The 21,507-nt window shown below is 56.1% G+C and overlaps 1 protein-coding gene across 1 annotated transcript in view; it reads left to right on the forward strand.

Annotated features, from left to right (window-relative positions):
* The first annotated feature begins 9,280 nt into the window (after positions 1-9,280).
* The window catches only part of THBS2 (thrombospondin 2), a 52,439-nt gene continuing 40,212 nt past the window's right edge, over positions 9,281-21,507 (forward strand). The window contains exons 1-11 of the mRNA XM_065889195.1: positions 9,281-9,332; positions 10,714-11,270; positions 12,425-12,509; positions 15,065-15,261; positions 16,809-16,949; positions 17,525-17,621; positions 18,935-19,099; positions 19,346-19,522; positions 20,271-20,444; positions 20,931-21,058; positions 21,141-21,293. Of these exons, the coding sequence (XP_065745267.1) occupies positions 9,281-9,332; positions 10,714-11,270; positions 12,425-12,509; positions 15,065-15,261; positions 16,809-16,949; positions 17,525-17,621; positions 18,935-19,099; positions 19,346-19,522; positions 20,271-20,444; positions 20,931-21,058; positions 21,141-21,293 (1,926 nt within the window). The remainder of the gene's footprint in view (positions 9,333-10,713; positions 11,271-12,424; positions 12,510-15,064; positions 15,262-16,808; positions 16,950-17,524; positions 17,622-18,934; positions 19,100-19,345; positions 19,523-20,270; positions 20,445-20,930; positions 21,059-21,140; positions 21,294-21,507) is intronic.

The following is a 21,507-nucleotide window of genomic DNA, read 5'->3' on the forward strand; positions in this document are numbered from 1 at the left end:
TCTTCAGCATGAAGAACGGGGGACCTGACAGGTGGATCTGGGGCAGCTTTTATTGGAGGCTCTGGGCAGAACAGAGACAGCTGCACCACCTTCTGGAGGGTTCCTTGGCAGACGCCTTGGTGTCCCGTGTGGGACCAGTGACATTGCTCCCAGGCGGCCTTGGGTGGACCAGCTTCCGCCTCCCTGAGGGAGAGGATCCTCCTTACTGACGCCGGGTGTCCTGGTCCAGCCCAGGAAACGACCCCAGACTGTCTTCCGCTCCCTTTCCTTTCTCCCGCTATGCATTCCCTGCTTTATCACAGTCCAATTATGCCCCTGCTGACTGTCCCCCAGGATTTTGCTTGAACATTGGTTCCTGGTCAAGCAGCTTTCTGGTGCTGACTGTGGACTGATTTGGAGCCTGGGCTGCGAAAACGGTGTTGACGGCGTAGTTCTGAGGCAGAAGCAGCCCTCACATCGCTTTAGATTCCTCCAGATCCGCAGAAGCAGTGGCTGAGACTTGGCTTTCAGACTTGTAATCCTCCTCTCCACCAGGCTCAGCAAGGAATTCTGTAGGAAGTAGCCCTATGGAGCCTGTCAGCCCCTTCAGGCCTCAGCCTCACACCTACAATATTCCCAGGGACCAGCCTGGTCCAGGCACGTGGTATATATTGACTTTATACTGATTGACTTAGCAAAAGAAAAAAGATGTCAATCAATGAACTTCTGCTGGGTAATCAGAAGTCCTCCTCTGATGAACAAGGCAAGGATAAACGGGATTCAGGATGGAGTCACCAAGGGAGCCCCCATCCCTCCCTCAGTGACGCCGAGAGTGGGCGTCTGTGCCCACACCCCTGGGGCATGTCCCCGAGGCTCGGGCCATAGCCCTGGCAAGGGAGTGGGTGAGCCCCTGCTGTCCTGGACCCTCTGTTCTCCTGGAGGTCACAGGCCAGTGAGAGCGAGGCACCCCCTCCAGGAATCCGCAGAGAAGCTCAGCGTAAATGGGGTCCTGAGAGATAAGGGGACAGTGGGAAGTGGCGGGTGCAGGGAGGGGTCTTGTTTGGCTGGGCCTGGAGGAGACTTCGAAGCTGACACCTGGGCTACTTTAGTAGAAAGAACCAGCTGTCTGACAGCTGTTGGGTAAGTGTTTCGGGCAGAAGGGGTAGCAAGGTCAAGGTCCCTGAGAATAGCATTTGAGGCACAGAAAGGTGACCGGGCGGGGGAGGGGAGCCCAAAGGAGACAAGAGAGGGGAAGGGGGAGGGGCGACCACGGAAGTTGGGGAGGGAGGTCACTGGGGGTGGTCAGCAGGGCACCAAGGGTGTCATGCCTGCAGTGTCCCTCCAGTCACTCTGGGGGGTGACTGCAAGGGGGCAGGCACAGCAGTTGAGGCTCTCTTGCCCCTGCAGGTGGCTGAGGGCTTGCAGGGCCCCAGGCACTTCCCCAGCCCTCTGTGGGCTCACGGGTCCCTGGAGAGGTATTGGGGCTCCCATTCTGCTGTCATTTAGTCAGTGCAGAAGGGCTGCCTCCCGGGAGCTGAGCGAGGTGTGGGGCCCCGGAGTCCGCATCCCAGCAGCTGGCTGGCCTGTCCCTCGGCTGCAGCGGAGTCTGGGGTTTCTGGAGTGGGAGGGACAGATGGGGAGACTGACGTCTCGGCCCAGGCTGGGGGAGGGCTGCTCCCAGCCTTGCAGATGTGGGATCCGGAGCTCCAGGGAGAGTTAAGATCAGGATAACTCACCGGCCTTGGCTTGAGGAGCCACGTCCCCTGTGGAGGGTGGGTAAGGAAGGCAAAGACACCAGTGCCGCTTCTGTGGGCGTGGGTTTACATCCGATGGCACGTTTGAACAGAAGTAGGACAGGTGAGTCTACGGCCAGACGGGGCTGGGCCTGGCTGGGGTGAGGCCCGAAACCCGACAGGATGACCGGATGAGTGAGCCCGGAGGCCAGGAGGCCGGACAGGAGGAGACCTGACACCGGCAGCTGAGTGTCAGGTGCGGGAGTGCAGGACACAGCCGAGGGAAGGAGTCCAGCAGGCAGGGAGAGCACCGCCTGGCCTCACCCGGGCCCCACGCTGCTGCAGCCAGGTCGCTGTGACCCCCGGGGTCCCCCACTGGATCAAGAGCCTGCAACATTTGTCTTATCACAGTGTCTCAGAGGTTTTGTAAAGCAGCAAACACGGGGAAAGTGAAGAGATTTGGCGTCATAGCTCAGAAGCACTGATGAGAGGACAGAGCAGAGCCCTGGGCCTGAGAGCAGCCCCGGCTCCCTGCCGGCTGTGCTGTGGGACTAGAGCTTCGGGGGTCACTTTGGCCTCTCTGCCCTCTGGCCTGGAGCCATAAACTGGTGTCCCCTGCTTGGTAAGCATCCCCACCGCATGCTGGGGACCCTGGAGGTGGACCTCGTTCCACCTGCTGACGCTGCCAGAAGAGCACAGAGCCCTGGGTTGGCTCAGACCGGGTTCCGACCCGGTGGGTTTGGGGGTGTGCCTGTCTCACAGGCAGGACGCCGAGGCCCAGGGCGGGGCTTTGGCAGTGTCACAGACGGCCTGGGGCTGGATCCAGGCTTCCACTCTCACTGCCCCATTTCACGGCCTCCCCAGCTTCTGCCCGGCCTCACGCGGGCCGAGGCCGCTGGCCACCTCCACACCCCCTAGCATTTCTGGACGGCTGCTCCCTTCCCACCGGGACTGCAAATAACCCACGACCTCGTCCTGCCTGGCCTCCATTCACAGGATCCTTTGTTCAGGAATCCTCTCCTGTCCCCGGCCCCCTGCACCCTCACGTCGGAATCACACACGGTTGTTTCTCCTCTGCTGTCGGGCAGGGCAGAGTGAGTTCCAGGAACCCTCCGCCCAAAGGAGGGTGAAAAAGCCCTTTGCTGACTCAGGGCCAGGAGAACCTAAGAGGAAACAGATGCCCGCAGCTGCGGTGTCTCCATCCAGGGCGCCTAGCTCCCTGCTCCCGGCTCCACCCCTGCAAGAGTCAGATGGTCCCGGCCCCCCGCCCTCACCTCCAGACCCCTTCGGTTCCCGCAGAGACCGAGATCCGGAGTGAGGGGTGCTCGGAACGCCCCAGGGAGCCGCGCTGGGCTGACCCTCCTTCGATTCCACCCAAACCTCAGCTGCTCAGAGTTTTCTCATAAGAAGAGCAGAGAGTTCAGTTTGTTTGTCTGTTTGTGAACCCACTGGCTCATTCTCTAACTCAAAAGGTACTTACGGAGCATCTGCCACACGTGGTACAGAGCAGACCCCGTTCTCCGGGCAGCGGCCCCGCGTGTGCCAGGACCGCCCCGTGTTTCTGGTGAATCCCCTGCCACGTCTCCTTCAGGGTCCATGGCCATCAGTTGACGCTCAGGTGTTCATTGTGACTGGAAGTCGCTGACAAACAGGGAGATGCCAGGAATGAGCGGGAATCTCACCCTGTTTCCTTGGTACGTAAATTCTAATTTTGCGCCAGAGGCACGAAGACACCTTTTCCAGAGGCTTCTCCAGGCATCTGGAGTCAGTGGCGTGGCCCCCTAGGCATTTGCTCTGGTCCCCTCTCCATCCCGCCCGTCCTTCCCCCTCCTGCCCCAGGGACCACGTCCATCTAAAGTCCAGTGTCTGGAACTGGGCACCTGCCCGGTGGGGCTGGAAGGGGGGGATTATACATGCACTGGGCACTTCTGTGGGAACACAGCCCAGCCTAGGCACCTGGGGTGAGAGCTGCACCCCATACCCCACCCTCTGTGTAGGATGCCCTAAACAGGGTGATGTTTGATCTCGTTGCAGGAACCTGCCTGGACCCCCATCTGTCCTCCTCATCCCAGAGCCCCTGATTCCCGATCAGACTCAGAGTCATAGCCAGGCTGACCCCATCCCCAGCCGGGGACGGTCACTGGCCAGTCAGTAGCTGGTCCTGCAGTCCTGATGTAGCTTGCCTCACTCCACTCCACCCGGGCCTCCCACAATGACTGTGAAAATGAGTTTCTGGAACCTGGCAGTGCATCTGCGTTGGTCTCCTGGGGCTGCTGTAACAAAGTGCCACAAACTGGGCAGCTTGAAACAACACTGGCGAATTCTCTCACCATCTGGAGGCTGGACATCTGAGGTCCAGGTGCAGGCAGGCCTGTGCTCCCTCCGGAGGCTCTGGGGAGGTCTTACTGCTTCTGGGGCTGCATGATCCTCAGGTTCCTTGGCTTGTGGCCTCATCCCTCCCATCTCTGCTTCTGTCCTCACATGGTGTCCTGTATCCCAATGATCTTCTTGTTATAAGGACACCAGTCACTGGACGTAGGTCACCCTCCTCCAGTAAGACCTCACCTGCAGAGATTGTGTCTCCAAACAGTGTCAGGTCACAGGCTCCAGGTGGCCACGCACTGGGGGATGTGACCCAGCCTGCTTTGGCCCTTCTTTCCCCTCTTCTGTTAGATGCACACACTTCCCTCATCCCCGAAAACTGATATTCTGCTCAAGTGTCTGTTAACTCTTCAGAATTCCCGTTTGCCTGCTGTGACTGACCTTGCCTTGTGGTTCGTGGTCACATGTCCCTCTGTCCCGTGGTGGCCGCCCAGGACCTTCTGTGCCTGCTCCAGCCTCCAGTGGCCCCTGTGCGGCACAACTGCCAAGTCCAGCTTCCCCTTTGGAAGAAACCTCTTCTCTGGAGCCCCAGCAAGGTGATCCCTCTGGCCAAGCGCTCCTCTGACCTGGCACTGCTTGTGGTCTGTTCTCCTCAGCCGCGAAGGTGGTGAGACCCTTCCTCACCCCGTGTGCTCCTGAGATGCCTAGCACAGCAGGACTTCCTGTCTTCAAGCTCGTTGGGTGAGTGGCCGTCAGACGGGTGGGTAGATAAAGAAAGGCACTGACGGCTCCGTCTGCTGGCAGGTGGGGCATGAGGGTTTAATCACTGCTTTCTGGACAAAGGAACAGCCAACCTGTCAGCAAAGTCAGGTCAACTAGCATATCAACAGGCTCCACTGAAAAGGCTTTAAGGGAAACGGGGTTATACATTCTTCTTTGGAGTCTGAGACAACATCAACTGAGTTACATCGAGTCCAGCTTTTTTAATTTAAATGATGACTGTGTCACCAATTAGTTGACCAAAAGCAAGATATCTTACCTTGAACAAGACATATACTATATATTCTTTGAGTCAAGTTTCTTCTTCCTCTGTACGTCAGAAATTGATATTGTGTACCCGGTAATAAATGTACAGTCACCATAAACAAAGGCTTTCAGAAAATGCAAACAGTGGGCCAAGGTCATGGTCCTGCTCGGTGACAAGCCCTCTCCCTGTCCCACTCCATCCTGCAAACCCCCAGGGACACCCTGGCTGGGCTGCAGTGTGGCTGGCTCTGTGTGCACCTGCTGCCCCTCCGTGGCCCCCACCTGGCAGGGACCCAGGTGTAGAGGATGCAGGTTCCTCAGCGTTACCCCCGTCAGATTCAAGGTGGCTTAGAGCTAACTCCCTCTAACACCCTTTACCTGAGACTTGACCTGTCGACTGCTGACCACACCGCTGCCCGGTACCTCGGGGGTCGTCAGCCCATGCAGCCGACCACACCTCCTCTTCTGTCTGCGGTCCAGCCTGGTCTTGGGGATGCCTCGCCTCCTCCCTCCATCCACCTGCCCCTCATCCGCCCCCTCTCCCATCCATCTCCTGCCTCCGTCCAGGGCGCAGCCTGGCCTCAGGGGATGTGTGAGCTCTGGGAAGTGGCAGGGAGTCTGGCTGTTGCTATTCTTACTTCTCGAGGCTTCCTCTTGCACGACCCGCTCATCGGGCTGTGCTGGTAAGCGAGCCTGTGGAAGGTGACTACGGCTTGTTCATGCCGCTGGGAAAGTCTGTGCCAGAGGTACTTGGCCGCACACTGGGCGTCCCCAGGGAGAGGCCATCCTATGGGGTCCGGGCTGAGCTCATGAAGTAGAATTTGGATGAAAATAATTCCCCATCCTGTTTCTCTGTCATCTAGGTGATGTGTTGGCTTCCTTTTAGATTAAATATCGTACTTTCCGCACATGATAACTGAATTGGCCGGTATAATTTCATCAGTAGGTGGACTGATCATTTCCACCCACTTACCCTTTTGCGTTTTATTGATTGTTACTTATTTGGTTTAGAAAGACCATTCTCATTTTGGGTAATGTGAACCAGATCTGAAGCCTACAGCTTGCATTCTTTCTCCTAAGCAAAAAGGGGAGTTCCAGCCAATCTTGCTGGTTTTATTTATAGCATTTTATTTCCTGAGAGAAGACAGGGAAAGTCAGTCTTCCCGTCACTCATCTGGCTTCTCCTCTGTGGTCTCCCAGCTGCGGGTCGGAGCAGGGGTGGGGCTCCGGGGTTGGGGGGAGGCTGGACCAGACCGGTGCCCGGTACTCCAGCAAATGCGAGATCAGAGGAGGAATTATGTCATTTCTCCGAAGGAGTGAGTTCAGCTTGCTTCCGCGTGTGTCTGACTGACAGCCCCACACAGGACCCAGCGCATATAAGGAGCGCCTGCTGCCCGGCGGGTACCGAGCTCTGAGCCCAGCTCCTCTGCTGAGTGGGGCTGGGTCTCCTCCCTGACCCTCATACCTCCTGGACCCCATTCCCAACTCTGAGAGGAGTCATCCCTGCAGGTTTTCCACATACCAGGTAAGAGCTTTTTCTAAATTTACCAAAGCATTTCACTGTAGTTTAATTTTCAGAAAAGGCTCTTTCTGATTCTAAGAGGGGAGAAGGAGAAAGTGCAGAAGAGGTTTAAAGTAAGGAGGGGGCATGCCTATTAGCACCTCAACAGCAGACGCGTCTTCACCTTGTATTTGTGCCGCCCAGTTGGAGAACTGAGGCGAGCAGACTCACTTTCAGCACTTTATTTGCAGGGATAATGCCGTGACCTTCCTGGGCTTTCTCACCACCTGAGGACTCTTGTTACTTTCGTGAATGTACCTGCCTGGAAACTTGGGCAGATGCTTCTGTTTTCAGCTATTGAATCAGACATTTCCACATAAAGTTTATTATCAAGGTGCGGCCATGAGAAAGAAACTAGAAAAAATTGTTCCTGAGCACGTGAAAAACAAGCGGAGAGGTTATAGAGACAAATTCTAAACATTTTTCACGGCTGACAAGTGCTTTTGAACGGTCTTAATGAATAGTATTTAGTGAGCCTGTGCAGAGTGTTCCGACTGCCCGTGGACTCCAGCTGTTCTTGAAAGTCTGGGGAATAATTTGCAGATGAAAAGGTAGAGGGGAAATAGCGTTACTTCTGTAAATCCGAGTTGGGCTCCTTTGGGGAAATCACGGCACTCTCGACCGAGGGAAGGAGGTGTTTCTCAGTGAAGTTATGTTTGCTTTGATTGTTGATATAAAAAGAATTTTAAAAGATCTTTACAAGTTCTAATGGTATTCTGTTGCAGAAGGCTTTGGAAACCTTTCCTTTGGAAAAAAATATGACCTTAAACAAGCACTAAATGTGTGAAGTGAGGCGTAGGATATGGGAGCGTGTGTCCCCGTCCCTATGGCGTGTGTCGTAGGATATCATACGTGTTGCCTTCTAAGAACACAGGACTTGATAAGGCTGTACCAGCCATACCCGTGACTCCGACCCTGCTGCGTTCTTTTCTGCTGTCGCGATCCCCTGAGATAAGATGGGACAGATGGCAGAGGGCTGATACTTCTGCTTTAGAATCAGAGGATTTGATTTTGTTAGCAACAGAGTTCAGTGTACTCCCTTGATAGGAAGCTGAGCCTCCAGAATTTGGAAATTTACATTTTGGATGGAGCTTGTCTTTGCCAGAGGCAGTGGTCACTGCTGTCTGCAGGGGACAGAGGTGCACGTGTGGCTGAATGGGGAAGAGACCTGAGCTTTGCAGACGTGCCTGCCCACCGTTTACTCTGAGACACTTGGGTAGTGTTCACTGAGTGCCAAGTGCTAGTCTAAGTCCCTTAGGAGGCTTCACTCGTGTAACTCAGCCCTCTGGAGTCCTATCAACACCCTCACTCCTACTGCACTGGGTGGTCATGGGACAGCGCATTCCAATGAACAGCCATGCGCCCTGTGCTTGCTGGGCTACATAAGCCTTTACAGACACTAACTTGCTTGATTTATTTCTCACAATAACCCCATGAGTAGAAAATTTAAATGCCCATTCTTCATTCTACAGAAGAGGAGACTTGAGACCAGAGAGGGTAAGTAAGTTTCCCCAGGTTGCACAGAGGGTGCCTGACAAGGCAGCTCTGAGCCTGGCCCGGCGGGGGCTTGCCTGGGCACACAGCTGGCTCCTCGACGTGCAGGTGGAACTCAGCGAGATTCTGGACTTGCTGTGGACAGACTGAAAGCAAGTGTCTGGATCCCAGGGGGAAACCTGAGGGTCCTGCATGGACCCCGCTTCCCCAGGGGATGGTCCCCATCTTGGGGGGAATGGGTAGTTCTAGGTTTCCAAATCCTTCTGTAGAGGGGACTCCTTGGATTTCTTCATCACTGAGAAGCTCAGGATATTTGAAGCCCTAAACAGGGAGGGGTGAGGGTCTCAGCTTGGCTTCGCCTCAGCGGGACGCAGTGTATCGCTGGAGGGGCGTTGGGACCGTGCGCTGCTCGGCGGGGAGACCAGGAGGCTGAGCAGGGCTTAACGGTGGATGGGCTCCTGGCCAGTCTCTGACTTCTAGGCCAGTGTCTGCTGAGCCTGCCAACTGAGAATCCTCAAGAATGGAAAAACAGGCCTCAGGAAAATAGAAGAGCAAAGTAAAAATGATTCCTAAGTAGAAGGCTATTTTTGTAATTATGATCCACCAAACTAAGTTTACTTCTAACTCATATGCAGTTAATATTTATTCTACTTAATTAAGTCACGTGCGACTTTTTTCTTGGCTATTTACACAAAATGTCTTCATAGGTTATTTTCCCCAAGCTGACATTTTTCTGAATTCAAACTTCCTGGGTTTGCATCCTGGCTACACCTTTCAGTAGCGTCATTGCTCTGGGCAAGCACTTAACTTCTCTGGACTCCACTTACCCGTCAGTAAAATGGAGATGATAATAATAGCTGCTGCCTCCTAGGTCATTATGAGGGTTAAATAATACGAATACTTAGGACGCCATTAGCATGGTGCTTGTCAGCAAGTGCTAGACCAGTGAATACCAGCTACAGTTAGAAGAATCCATTGGAAAAGCACGTTTCCTATCTAGCTTGAACTGCCCACACATCCATGTGGGCAGTTCTGATTTTCCCATACCAATTCTTTTTAAAGGGTCATGTGAGTAAAAATTCCAATCTACACTAGACGTTGAGGTTATGTATTCAGAAGTAACGGGTCTGATTTATTTGCAGGGGTTCAGCTCGGCAGAGGCAGGATGCTGTGGCCGCTGCTGCTGCTAGCCTTATGGCCCTGGTACGGTGCTCGGGGTGAGTGTGGACCCTCCCGCCCCGCCCAGTGACCTGGGCTCCCAGAGCAAAAGCCTCACCTGTGGGAGGAGGGCTGGACAAAGTGGAGGCCTGGATGGAACCTTCTTAACTTAGTTTAAGATAAATCCCCAATTACTTTTGAGTCCATACACCAGGAAATCATTTATTTTTGGAAAATCCAGGTGGTAGAGAAAGATACCGTCTGACCTGGAGATGCAGTCTTTGGCTGGGGCACTTTTTGCCTTTTTTCGTATGTGATATTTACAGCATACTAAACTTTTTGGTGTTTTATAACTTATTTCCTTCCCGCTTTTTTTCCTGCTCTTAAAAATGTGTCAAAAATATTTTTCCGTGTGTTTCTTTTCTTACAACATGCTTTTTAATGACTGTATAATATTCCATTAGAAGGTAACCCCCAGTATTTTTAGGTCAATTCCCGTTTACTTTACACACCCCATCTACACTAGTATAAATGATGCCTCATGGAATACTGCTGTGAATACATATATCCTAGAGTTTGTGATTATATATTTAGGATAGCTTCCCAAAGTAACATTGCTGAGTCAAAGGTTTTAATTATTTTAAGGATTTTTGATATATGGGCAAATAGCTCTATTGCAGGCAGTAAAATGACACTTCTATCAGCAACACTGTGTACTATAATGCTTTAATTTGCCAAGTATTAGATGAAAAGTTTTTCTCTGTTTAAACTTTCTGTTCAGAAAATTATTGTGAATGACTTAAAGTGTCAGGATTTGGGGAGGTCTGACAACAACTCTTTCCAGTAGTTTAGACGGTGACTTAAAACCATTCATTTGTGGCCTTACGGCTCATCATCTCTCAGATGCTCCCCCTCAGGGTGAGCCCTGAGTGGGAGCACGTCTTTCTACAAAATAAGGGATGCCCATGTGACAAGCTCAAGTCAGCTGATCTAAGAAAGCGACATGAAATGTAACTGCTTTCTAATGACGCGCCAGTGGCAAGACTGGAGGTGCACTTCCCTGCGGGATGCCTTTCTGGGCAATCAGAGGCTAGAAAGAAGGTCGCCTTCGAGCTTCAGCTCTGGGTGGAAGAGCAGGAAAGAGCAGGTGGCCAGGGTCCTGGTCCGGGAGCAGGTGGGACCGAGCATGACCCAAACGCTGCATCCGTCCCGGAGGAAGGCTTGCTGGGCAAAGGGTCAGCTGGTCTGAGCAGAGCGCCCCTGACTGGTCAAGGGCGGAGCCGGTCCTGTGGAAGCAGATGTCTGAGGGGGGAGGTAGCGGTGGTTTTCGAGGAATAAAGCCCGAGCACCCAGGCGAGGAAGGGGGGGACTTGGGGCCCCGAGATGAGGGTGCCTGTGCCTACTGCTCCCCGTGACCCCCTTGCTCTGCTCCCCGGGCAGCCGGCGACCAGGACGAGGACACCGCCTTTGACCTCTTCAGAATCAGCAGCATCAACCGCAAGACCATCGGGGCCAAGCAGTTCCGGGGCCCGGACCCCAGCGTGCCCGCCTACCGCTTCGTGCGCTTTGACTACATCCCTCCGGTGAGCGCGGAGCACCTGGGTCGGATCGCCGAGGCCATGCGGCGGAACGAGGGCTTTTTCCTGACGGCCAGCCTGAAGCAGGACCGCAAGTCCAGGGGCACCCTGCTGGCGCTGGAGGGCCCAGGCGCCACACACAGGCAGTTCGAGATCGTGTCCAACGGCCCCGCCGACACCCTGGACCTCACGTACTGGGTGGACGGCACCCAGCACGTCATCTCCCTGGAGGACGTGGGCCTGGCTGATTCCCAGTGGAAGAACATCACTGTGCAGGTGACCGGAGAGACCTACAGCCTCTACGTGGGCTGCGACCTGACGGACAGCTTCACGCTGGACGAGCCCTTTTACGAGCAGCTGAAGACGGAGAAGAGCAGGATGTACGTGGCCAAGGGCCCCGCCCGAGAGAGTCACTTCCGGGTAGGTTGTGCGGGCCGCAGCCGAGGGCCCCGCTTAGCGCGCTGCCTCGTGCAGGGGTCGGGTGCGGCCTCGGAGAAGCAGACACACGTGCGCCTACCACACAGGCTCCACGTGCACAATGCACACCCACTGGCCCATGCAGTCATGTACACGTGCACGCACGCTACACGTATGCACATGCTTGCACACACACTCATAGACGCTCTTACGTGCACACGTGGCACACACGGCCTTCTGAACCAGGAATGAGCAGAGCACGCCGTCATAGGTGCCCTTTCTTAGATGCACAAATGGTCAGCGATTTCCTGAGTGAAGACTCGTTTGATGATTGGGGAAGCAGCCCCGTGCAAACGTGTCTAGAACCCCAGAGCCCCAGATTCCAGTTCAGTACTGACATGGCAGGAAGACGGGAGAGAAAAACTATGTTTTCTAAGGAAGGGGCTATTGATCTATGAGGGAATAGTTCCATGTTCACCTCAGTTATAATAGTTTTTACAAGAGGATCTCTCTGAATGCAGGTGTTTAGAACCTGCAGTGGAGGGTCAGTAACTATTCTCCTCCAGGTGTGTGTGTATTCTTTGGAAATAAATGTATGATTAGACTCAGTTATTTCAGTAAAGGCCTAGAGATGCTGGTCGTGGTCTCTGGCCATTGTCAGGAAGCCCCCCAGGCCCACGTGGCCGACTGGCCCCACTGGGACGAGCCCCTCGCTGGCACCGGGAGGACGGCCTGGTCTCATAGCTGTACCGTCTGTTCTGTGGTTGGAACAGTACACGTTCCCGAGACCCACGGCCGCGTGCGGGAACACCAGGCACCCGCAGAGTCCCCTGCGGAGAGAGTGTGGCCCCCGCTGTCCCCTGAGCGTGTTCAGAAGACAACCCTTGCCATCCCTCTGGGGGCCACCGCCCCTTCTCTAAGACACTCTTCCTTCTCCTCGGGTCAGCCCCACTGTCTGCCTCTTGCCTCAAACGAAGCTTCCAAGTAACATACAGATAACCCATTAATGAGATTTCAGACCTGCTGAGGGGAGAAGCACAGAAGAAAACGTTCTCACTGCTATAAGGTTACATCCCGTATTTTTGAAATATCGTTTAATGTGGCCTCGAACGTATGCTGTTTATCCGGCTCCGTTTCTTTCCTTGTACATATTCCAGGGTTTGCTGCAGAACGTCTACTTAGTGTTCGAAAACTCTGTGGAAGATCTTCTGAGCAAGAAAGGCTGTCAGCAAAGCCAGGGAGGTAGGCGTGTGAGCTGCGTGTGGTGCCCCATGTCCCACCTCTGAGGGGTTCCTCCTTTGGTGTGTGGGGAGGGGCCGGTGGGACATAAGTAAACATGTGCCACCATGGCCTTGAATGAGTTCGCTGGTCAGCTGGGATGTGTTGGCCTCTGAAACAATACATCGCTTGAAGGATTAATTATGAATAATTTTAATTATCCAATATAATCCATTTTACATGCCAAAAAATAAATCCCTGGCATTTTAACATGATTTTAAATACGTGCAACTATTCCAGTCTACTGATGTGGGAAGATCAACTTCGTAAGATAAACCAGAGATGTTTGTCCAATTTGGTTTATGGAAGTTTTTTATACTATTCACAACTGTTGATACAGCCTTATTATGAAAATGGACGCCACTTGCATCATTGACAGATAATCCCACGCTGTCTGTTAATTGCATTTTGAATTTACATTCAACCATAATTTGTCAACATTGTCTTGAGCATTTGATATTTGAAGGTCACTATGCCGGGGCTTTTTGAATGCATTGTGTCATTTCATCTTCAAAACCCCTTGAGCTGGGCTCATCCACTTTCCTCACTTTACAAATAAAGAAGCGAGGTGCCAGGAGGGCCCGCTAATTGTCGGGGGAGTGGCCTGTGAGCATCAGAGCAGCGCACCTCCCGCCCCCAGGCCGAGTCCCACACAAGAGGCTCTTATCTGCCACGTGATCCCATTTTCCGATTTACTTCCATGAAAAGGCTTCTTCATGTCAACTGTAAGCAAGTATAAATCGTCCTCGTATGGATCCACGCGTAAGGATACGTAGGACTTGCTGTCTGTAATGCACAGCTGCAGCTTTGTGACCCAGCCCTTGCCCCCGGGCGTCCGGAGTGCTGGCTTGACGATTCCGAGCCTGAAGCCCCGAGCGCTGGCATTGCAGGCAGCATCCGAGTCTTTCCATCCGAGGCCGTCCACCTTTCAGTCTGTGCGTCTTTCCACAGTCGGCCAGTTGAGTTCAGGGAAGGAAAGAAATGAAACTGTGACTTTTGGTGGCCTGTGCAGTGAGAGGACCTTATAAGGCCTCCTGCCACACACCCTCAGCTCCAAACTCCCTGAGCACCACAGCCTCCGAAGCTCTGGACCACATCCCATCCCAAACCACCAGCTCCGGCTGAAATGCCAATATCAGCCCCTTCGGATTAGGTCATAGACATTTTTTGTGGGGAGCTGAGGTCATAAAAAAGCAAAAGTTCTAAAAAGGCTAAGACAGTACTAACTGACATCCCACAGGACACAGAGAAAGAGAAGATGGTCCTGGGGGCCCTGATAGAGGGAGACTTGCTTGTCTCTAGATAAGAGCTTAGCCTCCTTGGAAGCGGTCACCCGGTGGGGTGGGCACGTCTCTGTGACAGAGAAAAGGAAAGGGGGCACTTGACCCTCGATGGGGGGGAGAGTGGACATGGCCCTCACCCCGGTCCCTGCCCTGCATGCCACGAATGGGGGGTGTCCTATCCTGAGGAAGGGCTCTGCCCATCTTCCATGAGACGGTTGTGGGACTTCCAGGCACTTTTATTATTGCCGTGTTTTTATTCTTCTACATACATGTAGCGATTAATATGCTTATGTCTGTATGGTTATATATGGTTTTAGGTCTGGTGAGTCTGAGGTATCAGTGTGAGTTGCAACAAGGATTTACAAACAAATAACAAAACTCGATCGTAGACCGTCTGACAGAATTATGATGTTGACAGGTCGTAACTCAGTAACGGAATGTATCGGACGAGACAGTTGAGCATCGCTGCAAAGAGGACGCTGGGGCTGGCTTGCCGGCCACATCCCAGCTGGCCAGGCTCCCCCGAGGGCGACACCCGTCTCGGCACTTGCCCAGATCACTTTTGTAACTAGTGGCATAGCCGTGTGTGTGTCCCATGTTCAGGGACTTCCAGGCGCTTGTACTATTTCTGGGGTAGTGAACTCTGAGCCCATGGTTGGGATTCTGCCTTTCTGGGGGTCTCGTGAGGCCAGCAGGGAAATGATGAAATGACTCATTTAGCAAGAAAAGAACTGAATTTGCCTTCATGCAGTAGCCAAATGAAAAGGCGTTTGGGATGGAAAAAGGGGATAAATGAGGAGTGAAAGGAGTTGTTGGAATTCATGGAGAATATGGGGCTGGAAACAGGTTTAGGGTGGGGGACAAAAAGAAGGAACTTATCTTAGATAATAAATTATATAAGTATTTATATAAAAACAAGAAAAACAGGAAATCGTTGCCTCTAAAGAATTGGAGCACGATGCACGATGCAGCTGTAGGTCTCTGGCTTTGTGCATCTCTCCATCCCTGAGCTGACCGCTCGCTCTGCTCATGGGTGGTGTCTGGGGCTCAGTCCCCACGGTGCTGCGAGGTAAGCAGCGCACTCTGGTACAAGCAGGGCCGTAACGGGAAACACCTCCGCCAGCTCTCGGGTTCTTGGGCGCCCATGTAGCTCAAGTGCTCTGGATAGCGCCCCGCGGGCCCGGCCAGGCTGTGGCCAGAGGCCAGCGGGCTCACCGTTCCGTGTCTTCCCCACAGCCGAAGCCAACGCCATCAGCGAGAACACGGAGACGCTGCACCTGAGCCCCCCAGTCTCCATGGAGCACGTGGGCCGGAGCGAGGCCAAGGGCCCGGAGGTGTGCGAGCACTCCTGCGAGGAGCTGGGCAGCTTGATCCGGGAGCTGTCGGGGCTGCACGTCATCGTGAACCAGCTCCACGAGAACCTGCGCAAAGTGGTGGGTGCCCCGGGGACCCTCCTCTAACCACGAGTAACCTCGACTATCCACCGTTAACCAGCACTCTCTCCACCACTACCCCCGACTAGCCACTGCTACCAGGAGTAACCACCCGGCTCCCTGGACGACCAGGCTGATGGTCACGGACGTGTGTGTGGCTGGAGGGTGGGAGAGGGATGCTTATGGAAAATGTGCTCACGGGCCACGAGCTTTCCTCTCAGTCCTTCAACCCTGGGGGTTCGTCTCCCAGGAAACAGAAAGCCTGCATACGAGGGAGGTGCATTCATCTAAAGAATGGCATTCAGAGCGGAGCCCGTCCCTGAAGGCTCGAGGTCATCACAGGCAGATTGGTTTCCTCTCCGCAGCTCGTCAAGGGGCAGAACACGTGCCTCAAGTCTTAGCAAGCGTGCCTTAGGGCTCAGAGCAGGTTGCTGGCAGTAAGCAGCCTCCGATGGCCCATCCTCCCGCCGATGTAGACCTCAGGCTGAGCTCAGCTGAAGGAAGCTTGTGCCCCGGGGTGGCTCCGAGGGAAAGAATACCAGAGGGGAGGGGTCCCCAGGCCCCTGAGGCTCTGCTCCACCCAAGGGCCCTGGATGGGGCACTTCTGCTCCAGCTAGGGTGCTGGCTGGGCAGTACCCACGACGAGTGTGGCTTCTGGGATGTTCTACCACGTGCTGGGTGGGGGCAGGAGTGGGGGGGGTGGGGGAGAGCACCCTCCCCGCCCAGCGCTCGCCACTTCAGGGAGCCTCCAGGGCTGGGGGCGCTGAGACCAGGGACACCCGCAGGCGGGGACCCTGCTGGGTGGGGATCTTCGTAAACGTGGAGGACCTTCCCACGAGCTGCATGTGGCGTGTGACCTCTAACTGGCTGCTTCAGGACACAGAGCCTCAGCCCTGCTGGTGCCGGTGGCGTCCGGGGGGTCCCGGTGGGGGAGGGGCTGCAGAAGGGAGGCCGAGACAGGAGCGGGGGAGCCTTTGCCCCTGACGCGTCTCGCTTTCAGCTAAAAAGAGCTTCGGGAGAAGTTTACCTACATTGGAGTTAGGGATTAAGGAAATTCGCCAGCTCCCTGAATCACACAAAAACGTCCGGATGGTGTGTTTCTGTCCATTTTGCGCCAGAGGGGGGGGCATATCTTTTGGGTGATTCTCAAAGTGCCCATTATCCCCAGATCAGAGATGTTAGTGGGAGCAGGGTGCCTAGGAGGGAGGTGACAAAACACGTGCTCAGGGGACAAATGGTGTAACTTTCACTTAGTTGATTTTCTTTTAAACTTTGCATTGTTTCCTGCAGTCTGTAACCCCCATGACAGCAGGGCTTATGTCTGTTTGCCTTTGCCGTTGTGCTATCAGAGCTGTGTCTGTCACACTTGGAAGAATGGGTGAATTCAAGAATTGAACCTTAGTTTTCAGCTGCGGGTGGGGGGAGGGACCCCATCCCCCTTGGTCCAGCCTGAGGCTCCTTCACGACTGCACGTCCCGCATCCGCCCGCGTGCGATGGCTGCAGAGCCTGCTGTGGCTGTGCTGACCTCCTTCCCTCCACTTTCCAGTCAAATGACAACCGGTTTCTCTGGGAGCTCATTGGAGGACCCCCCAAGACCAGGAACATGTCCGCCTGCTTGCAGGATGGCAGGTTCTTTGCGGAGAATGAAACCTGGGTGGTGGACAGCTGCACCAAGTGCACCTGCAAGGTGAGACGGGCACATGGTCTCCTGGTGGCAGCCCCGGGCTGGAGGCTTCCCGCTCTCTGCTCCCCGCGCCGCACGTGGGGCGTGGGGAAGGGGGCCACCTCCAATGAGGCCCGAGTGGCCCCGTGGTTCTGCGCCCAGAGAGCCGGGGAGGGTGCAGCCAGTGTCACCCGATGGCTGGCCGCCGGTCCCCCGCATCTTTGTGTTTGAGGCCACTCGGTCCTGCGAGCGTCTCGGGTTCGGCATAAGCCGCTGGGGATGGGGTCACTGCCCACGACACGACCTGACGCTTAGATTCCTTATGTCCTGCCACCTGGTCTCCACTGCTGGGGGCCTGGACACCAGACGCCGCTGCGACCTTGTGTGTCCCCCCGCCCGCAGCGCGCGGAAGGCCCTGTGCCCACGGCTCCGCGGACGGAGAAAGGAGCGTGCGCGCGGCGAGAGATGCTCTCGCGTCCCTGTAACTGGCGGGGTCTGTGGGCAGAGACCTCCAGCCTTCCTGCCGACCCTTCCAGTCCAGCCCTGGGTCAGTGTTCATGTTCCTAAATGAGTGACATAAATGCCTCTTTTCCTTGTAGAAATTTAAAACCGTTTGCCACCAGATCAGCTGCCCTCCCGCCACGTGCGCCGACCCGTCGTTTGTGGACGGCGAGTGCTGTCCCTCCTGCTTCCACGGTGAGTGCCCGGCGGGCAGGCGGCGGCCTCGGCCCCAGCGGCCCCAGCTGTGGGACTGTGCGGGTCTGTGTCGGACAGTCTCGCAGGGGCCAGGGCTCCGAGGTCCTCCTGAAGCGCCCAGGTGCTCGTGACTCCGGGGTCGCAGTGGCCCTGGTCCTCCTCAGCCTTCCCTCCTGTGCTGGTCCAAAGCCACAGCCCCCGCCTCTGTTTCGAGTCCGCCGTCACCCTCCCCAGCTGACCCTGGAGCATCTGAGCCTCCTTCACACCGGCTCCCCGCCCCCTTCCTCGTGGTGTCACCGGCAGCCTTGACTGAATCGGTTGCTGCTCTGCGTGTCCTGTTTGTCTTTCACTGTCTGGCCCTCATCCTGGTCTGGGGGTCCTTGAGTCTGGTGACCCGGGCGGGGCTGGGCAGCTTCCGTGTTCGGGGAGCCCACGGGCATGAGCACAGGCTCTGCCCCTCCATGAATCTGAGCAAAACGTGGCTTTTCCAGGTTTCAGATTCTTCATCTGTAAAATACAGAATGAGCGTCCCCACGACACGGGGTTAGCTTTAGGATGAAACTACACAGCAGTGTGTACAAAAGTGCCTGGCGTATATTAGGTGCTGAACAGACCAAATCGGACACGCTACAGAGAGTAACGGTGTGACTGCGGGAGCCTCAGGGTCCATTTTGCCCAGAGGGAGCCGTTTCATGTTGCTGAGTAAAAGCCAGGGAGGGTCTCCTCAAATTCTTCTCTTGCTGCTTCTGAGACGTTGAATCATAGCATTTACTATTTACCAGAACGATCTCTTGCATTAAGGTACAACTTTTCTGTTATTCAGAGATTGATAATTTCCTGTGAAGAATTTCTTGGCAAGAAATTGCCTTTTTATTTCACTTGCTCCAATTTAAAGTATTTGGAATGAAATTCAGTGTCCTGTAATTTCAACCAAAAATTGAAGTTTCATCACCATATATAAATCAGCACATGGAGGTTCAGGTGGAAATAACTTACATCTTAGCAACTCCAGCGAAACCTCGTGCAGACAGGGTTCAGCGCTCTCCTTCGTGAGGCCGTTAGAAGCATCCACAGACCCCTTTCCTGACAGTAGACACTGGGTTTCTGGCCAAGCTCCTTGTGCATCACCCTGCTTCCCCTTTCCTGGGAGGGCGGCCCCTGCGCTCCGACCCTGGGACAGACGTGGGGCGGCCCTGCTGTCTGCCCACTGCCAGCACCCGCCTGGGGCATCCAGCTTGGAGCCCAGGGCTGGGCTCTGCTGTGTGGGGCAGTCCCCGGGGAGGTCTGATGGCCAGTGGTGCTCCCCCCAGCAGACGGCGAGGACGGCTGGTCCCCGTGGGCGGAGTGGACGGAGTGCTCTGCCACCTGCGGGCCTGGCACCCAGCAGAGGGGGCGGTCCTGCGACGTCACCAGTAACACCTGCCTGGGGCCATCCATCCAGACGCGGTCGTGCAGCCTGGGCAAGTGCGACCACCGCAGTGAGTGTCAGAGGCCGGGCCGGCCCGGGGTGGGGGACAGGGCCCAGCCCCTGGGGTCTTGGGGGTCCAGACACCCCCTGTTGCTGCCCTTGCTGGGAGGAGCTCCACCTGGCCCACACACCCTACTCTCCCCCAGCTGGGCTCCCCACTCCTGCCTGGTTGACGGGCAGACTCCCGGGACAGGTCAGCCCCGCCTCTCACTCAGCGCCCTGAGCCTCCGATGTCCTTGTTCCCTCCATGCGCTAGTCCGGCAGGATGGTGGCTGGAGTCACTGGTCGCCGTGGTCCTCCTGTTCCGTGACCTGTGGGGTCGGCAATGTCACCCGCATCCGGCTCTGCAACTCGCCAGTGCCACAGATGGGCGGGCGGAGCTGCAAGGGCAGCGGCCGCGAGACCAAGACCTGCCAGGGCCCGCCCTGCCCGGGTAAGTGGACACGGGCGGGCCCGGGCTCGGGGCCGGCCTCTAGCAGGACACAGGCCCAGCGCGGCCCCGCGAGGTCAAGGCACCGGGATCCTCTCGGTCGGCTGGTTTCTGGAAGCGGGGCCTTGGGGTGGACGCCCATTGCGGCGCTCAGCCCTGACCTCCCCTGAACAAGCTCCAGTTAATCCACGATGGAGCGGAAATAGGCCGGGACCGAGGGGGAAGTGACAGCAGGCACAGGAGGGGGTCTCAGGAGGCGGCCCCCCCTGCATCTGGGGCATCTGGGGCATCTGAGGCCTGGGTTTGGGAGGACACGCGCTCCCCGCACCAGGCCTGCTCTGGGACTTGGGCAGGGTCTTCAGCCAGAAAAGGCTGTGCTGTGATTCTTCTCCCTACTGAGTTATCTGTACTGATGACGAGTGACAGCCTTTTCAAATGAAACTCAGCTCCGCACAGCTTTTCAGACGTGAGCACCTCTTGCCCGTGGCAGGGGTGGACCCAGAGCCAGCGGCCCCCGGTCAGTGGTCCCAGGTTCTGAGCACAGAAGACTGTGTGATTCCCCTTCCCAGAGACAAAACAAAACAAGTGAACTGTCATGATCTGCACCCCTCCCTGACCATACGGCCCCGAGAGGACTTTCCTACCAGGTTTCCTCCACGTGTGGAGGCGTGGCCTCATCCCAGGCTCTTTGTCCTGAGCCCCCAGCACAGGCCGCGCCCCCAGAGTGACCCCTCTGTCCTCTCTCCCCCAGTCGACGGTCGGTGGAGCCCCTGGTCCCCATGGTCGGCCTGCACGGTCACCTGTGCCGGAGGGATCCGGGAGCGGACGCGCATCTGTAACAGCCCGGAGCCGCAGCACGGAGGGAAGGACTGCGTCGGCGACGTCACGGAGCATCAGATGTGTAACAGGAGGAGCTGCCCCGCAGGTGGGTGTGCACGGGACGGGCCCGCAGCCTCCGGCCTTTCGGCCGACGGGCGTCTGTCGTGGGGCCTGGACGCTCCAGTCGCAGGCGTCTTTGAAGACACCGTTGGGTTTTAATTCTGATTAAATGTATAAAGATGCTTGGAAAATACAGAGAAGAAAAATCCGTTCTACACACGTGAAGCTTTACGCTGTGCTTCGTGTTCCTCTGGCCTTTTTACATGAAAGCAGAAAGCATGCCGCGCAGAATGGAGCGTCGTAGGTAGTGCGGTCACAGAGCACGTGGGCCCCGTCACCCCCTGCACCTCCGACGCTTTACTCTTGGAGGTGGTGACTTTGGGTGGCTGTCCCCAGCATCTTCCTAACTCACTCCGTTTCTCCACAGCTGAACCCCAGAGTGTGTGAAGGGCATCACCCGGGCCTCGTGTGTGGGTTCATTACGGCGCCACCTGGTGGCGGCTGCTGACTCTGCTCTGCTTCCTCCGTGCAGACGGCTGCTTGTCCAACCCCTGCTTCCCCGGAGCCGAGTGCCGCAGCTACCCCGACGGGTCCTGGTCCTGCGGCTCTTGCCCGCTGGGCTTCCTGGGCAACGGCACCCACTGCGAGGACCTGGACGAGGTAGGTGCCCCCTTCCCAGGCGGCGGGGCGTCCCTCGGAGGTGGGGAGCGCGGGCTCACGTCTGGCCCGCTGGTCCCCGCAGTGCGCTGTGGTCACCGACGTGTGCTTCACGACCAGCAAGGCGCACCGTTGCGTCAACACCAACCCCGGCTTCCACTGCCTGCCCTGCCCCCCGCGCTACAAGGGGAGCCAGCCCTTCGGCGTCGGCCTGGAGGCGGCCAGGACGGAGAAGCAGGTGAGCTGCTCGGCCTTCCCAGCTCCTGTTAGAGACAGCAGGACAGTCAGGCGGGAGCTGGGACTGGAGGGTGGACGGGACAGGAGCGGGGACGGCGGCCTGGGGGAGAGACGCTCTCACTCTGCCGGCCAGCGCGACCCCACCCGCGGGGACCACAGGGCTGAGTTTTCACGCACAGCATCCCAGAGGGCCAGGGTGGGGACTCGTGGTCTCC

This window comes from Phocoena phocoena, chromosome 12 (genome assembly GCF_963924675.1).
Source record: "Phocoena phocoena chromosome 12, mPhoPho1.1, whole genome shotgun sequence".
NCBI lineage: Eukaryota > Metazoa > Chordata > Mammalia > Artiodactyla > Phocoenidae > Phocoena > Phocoena phocoena.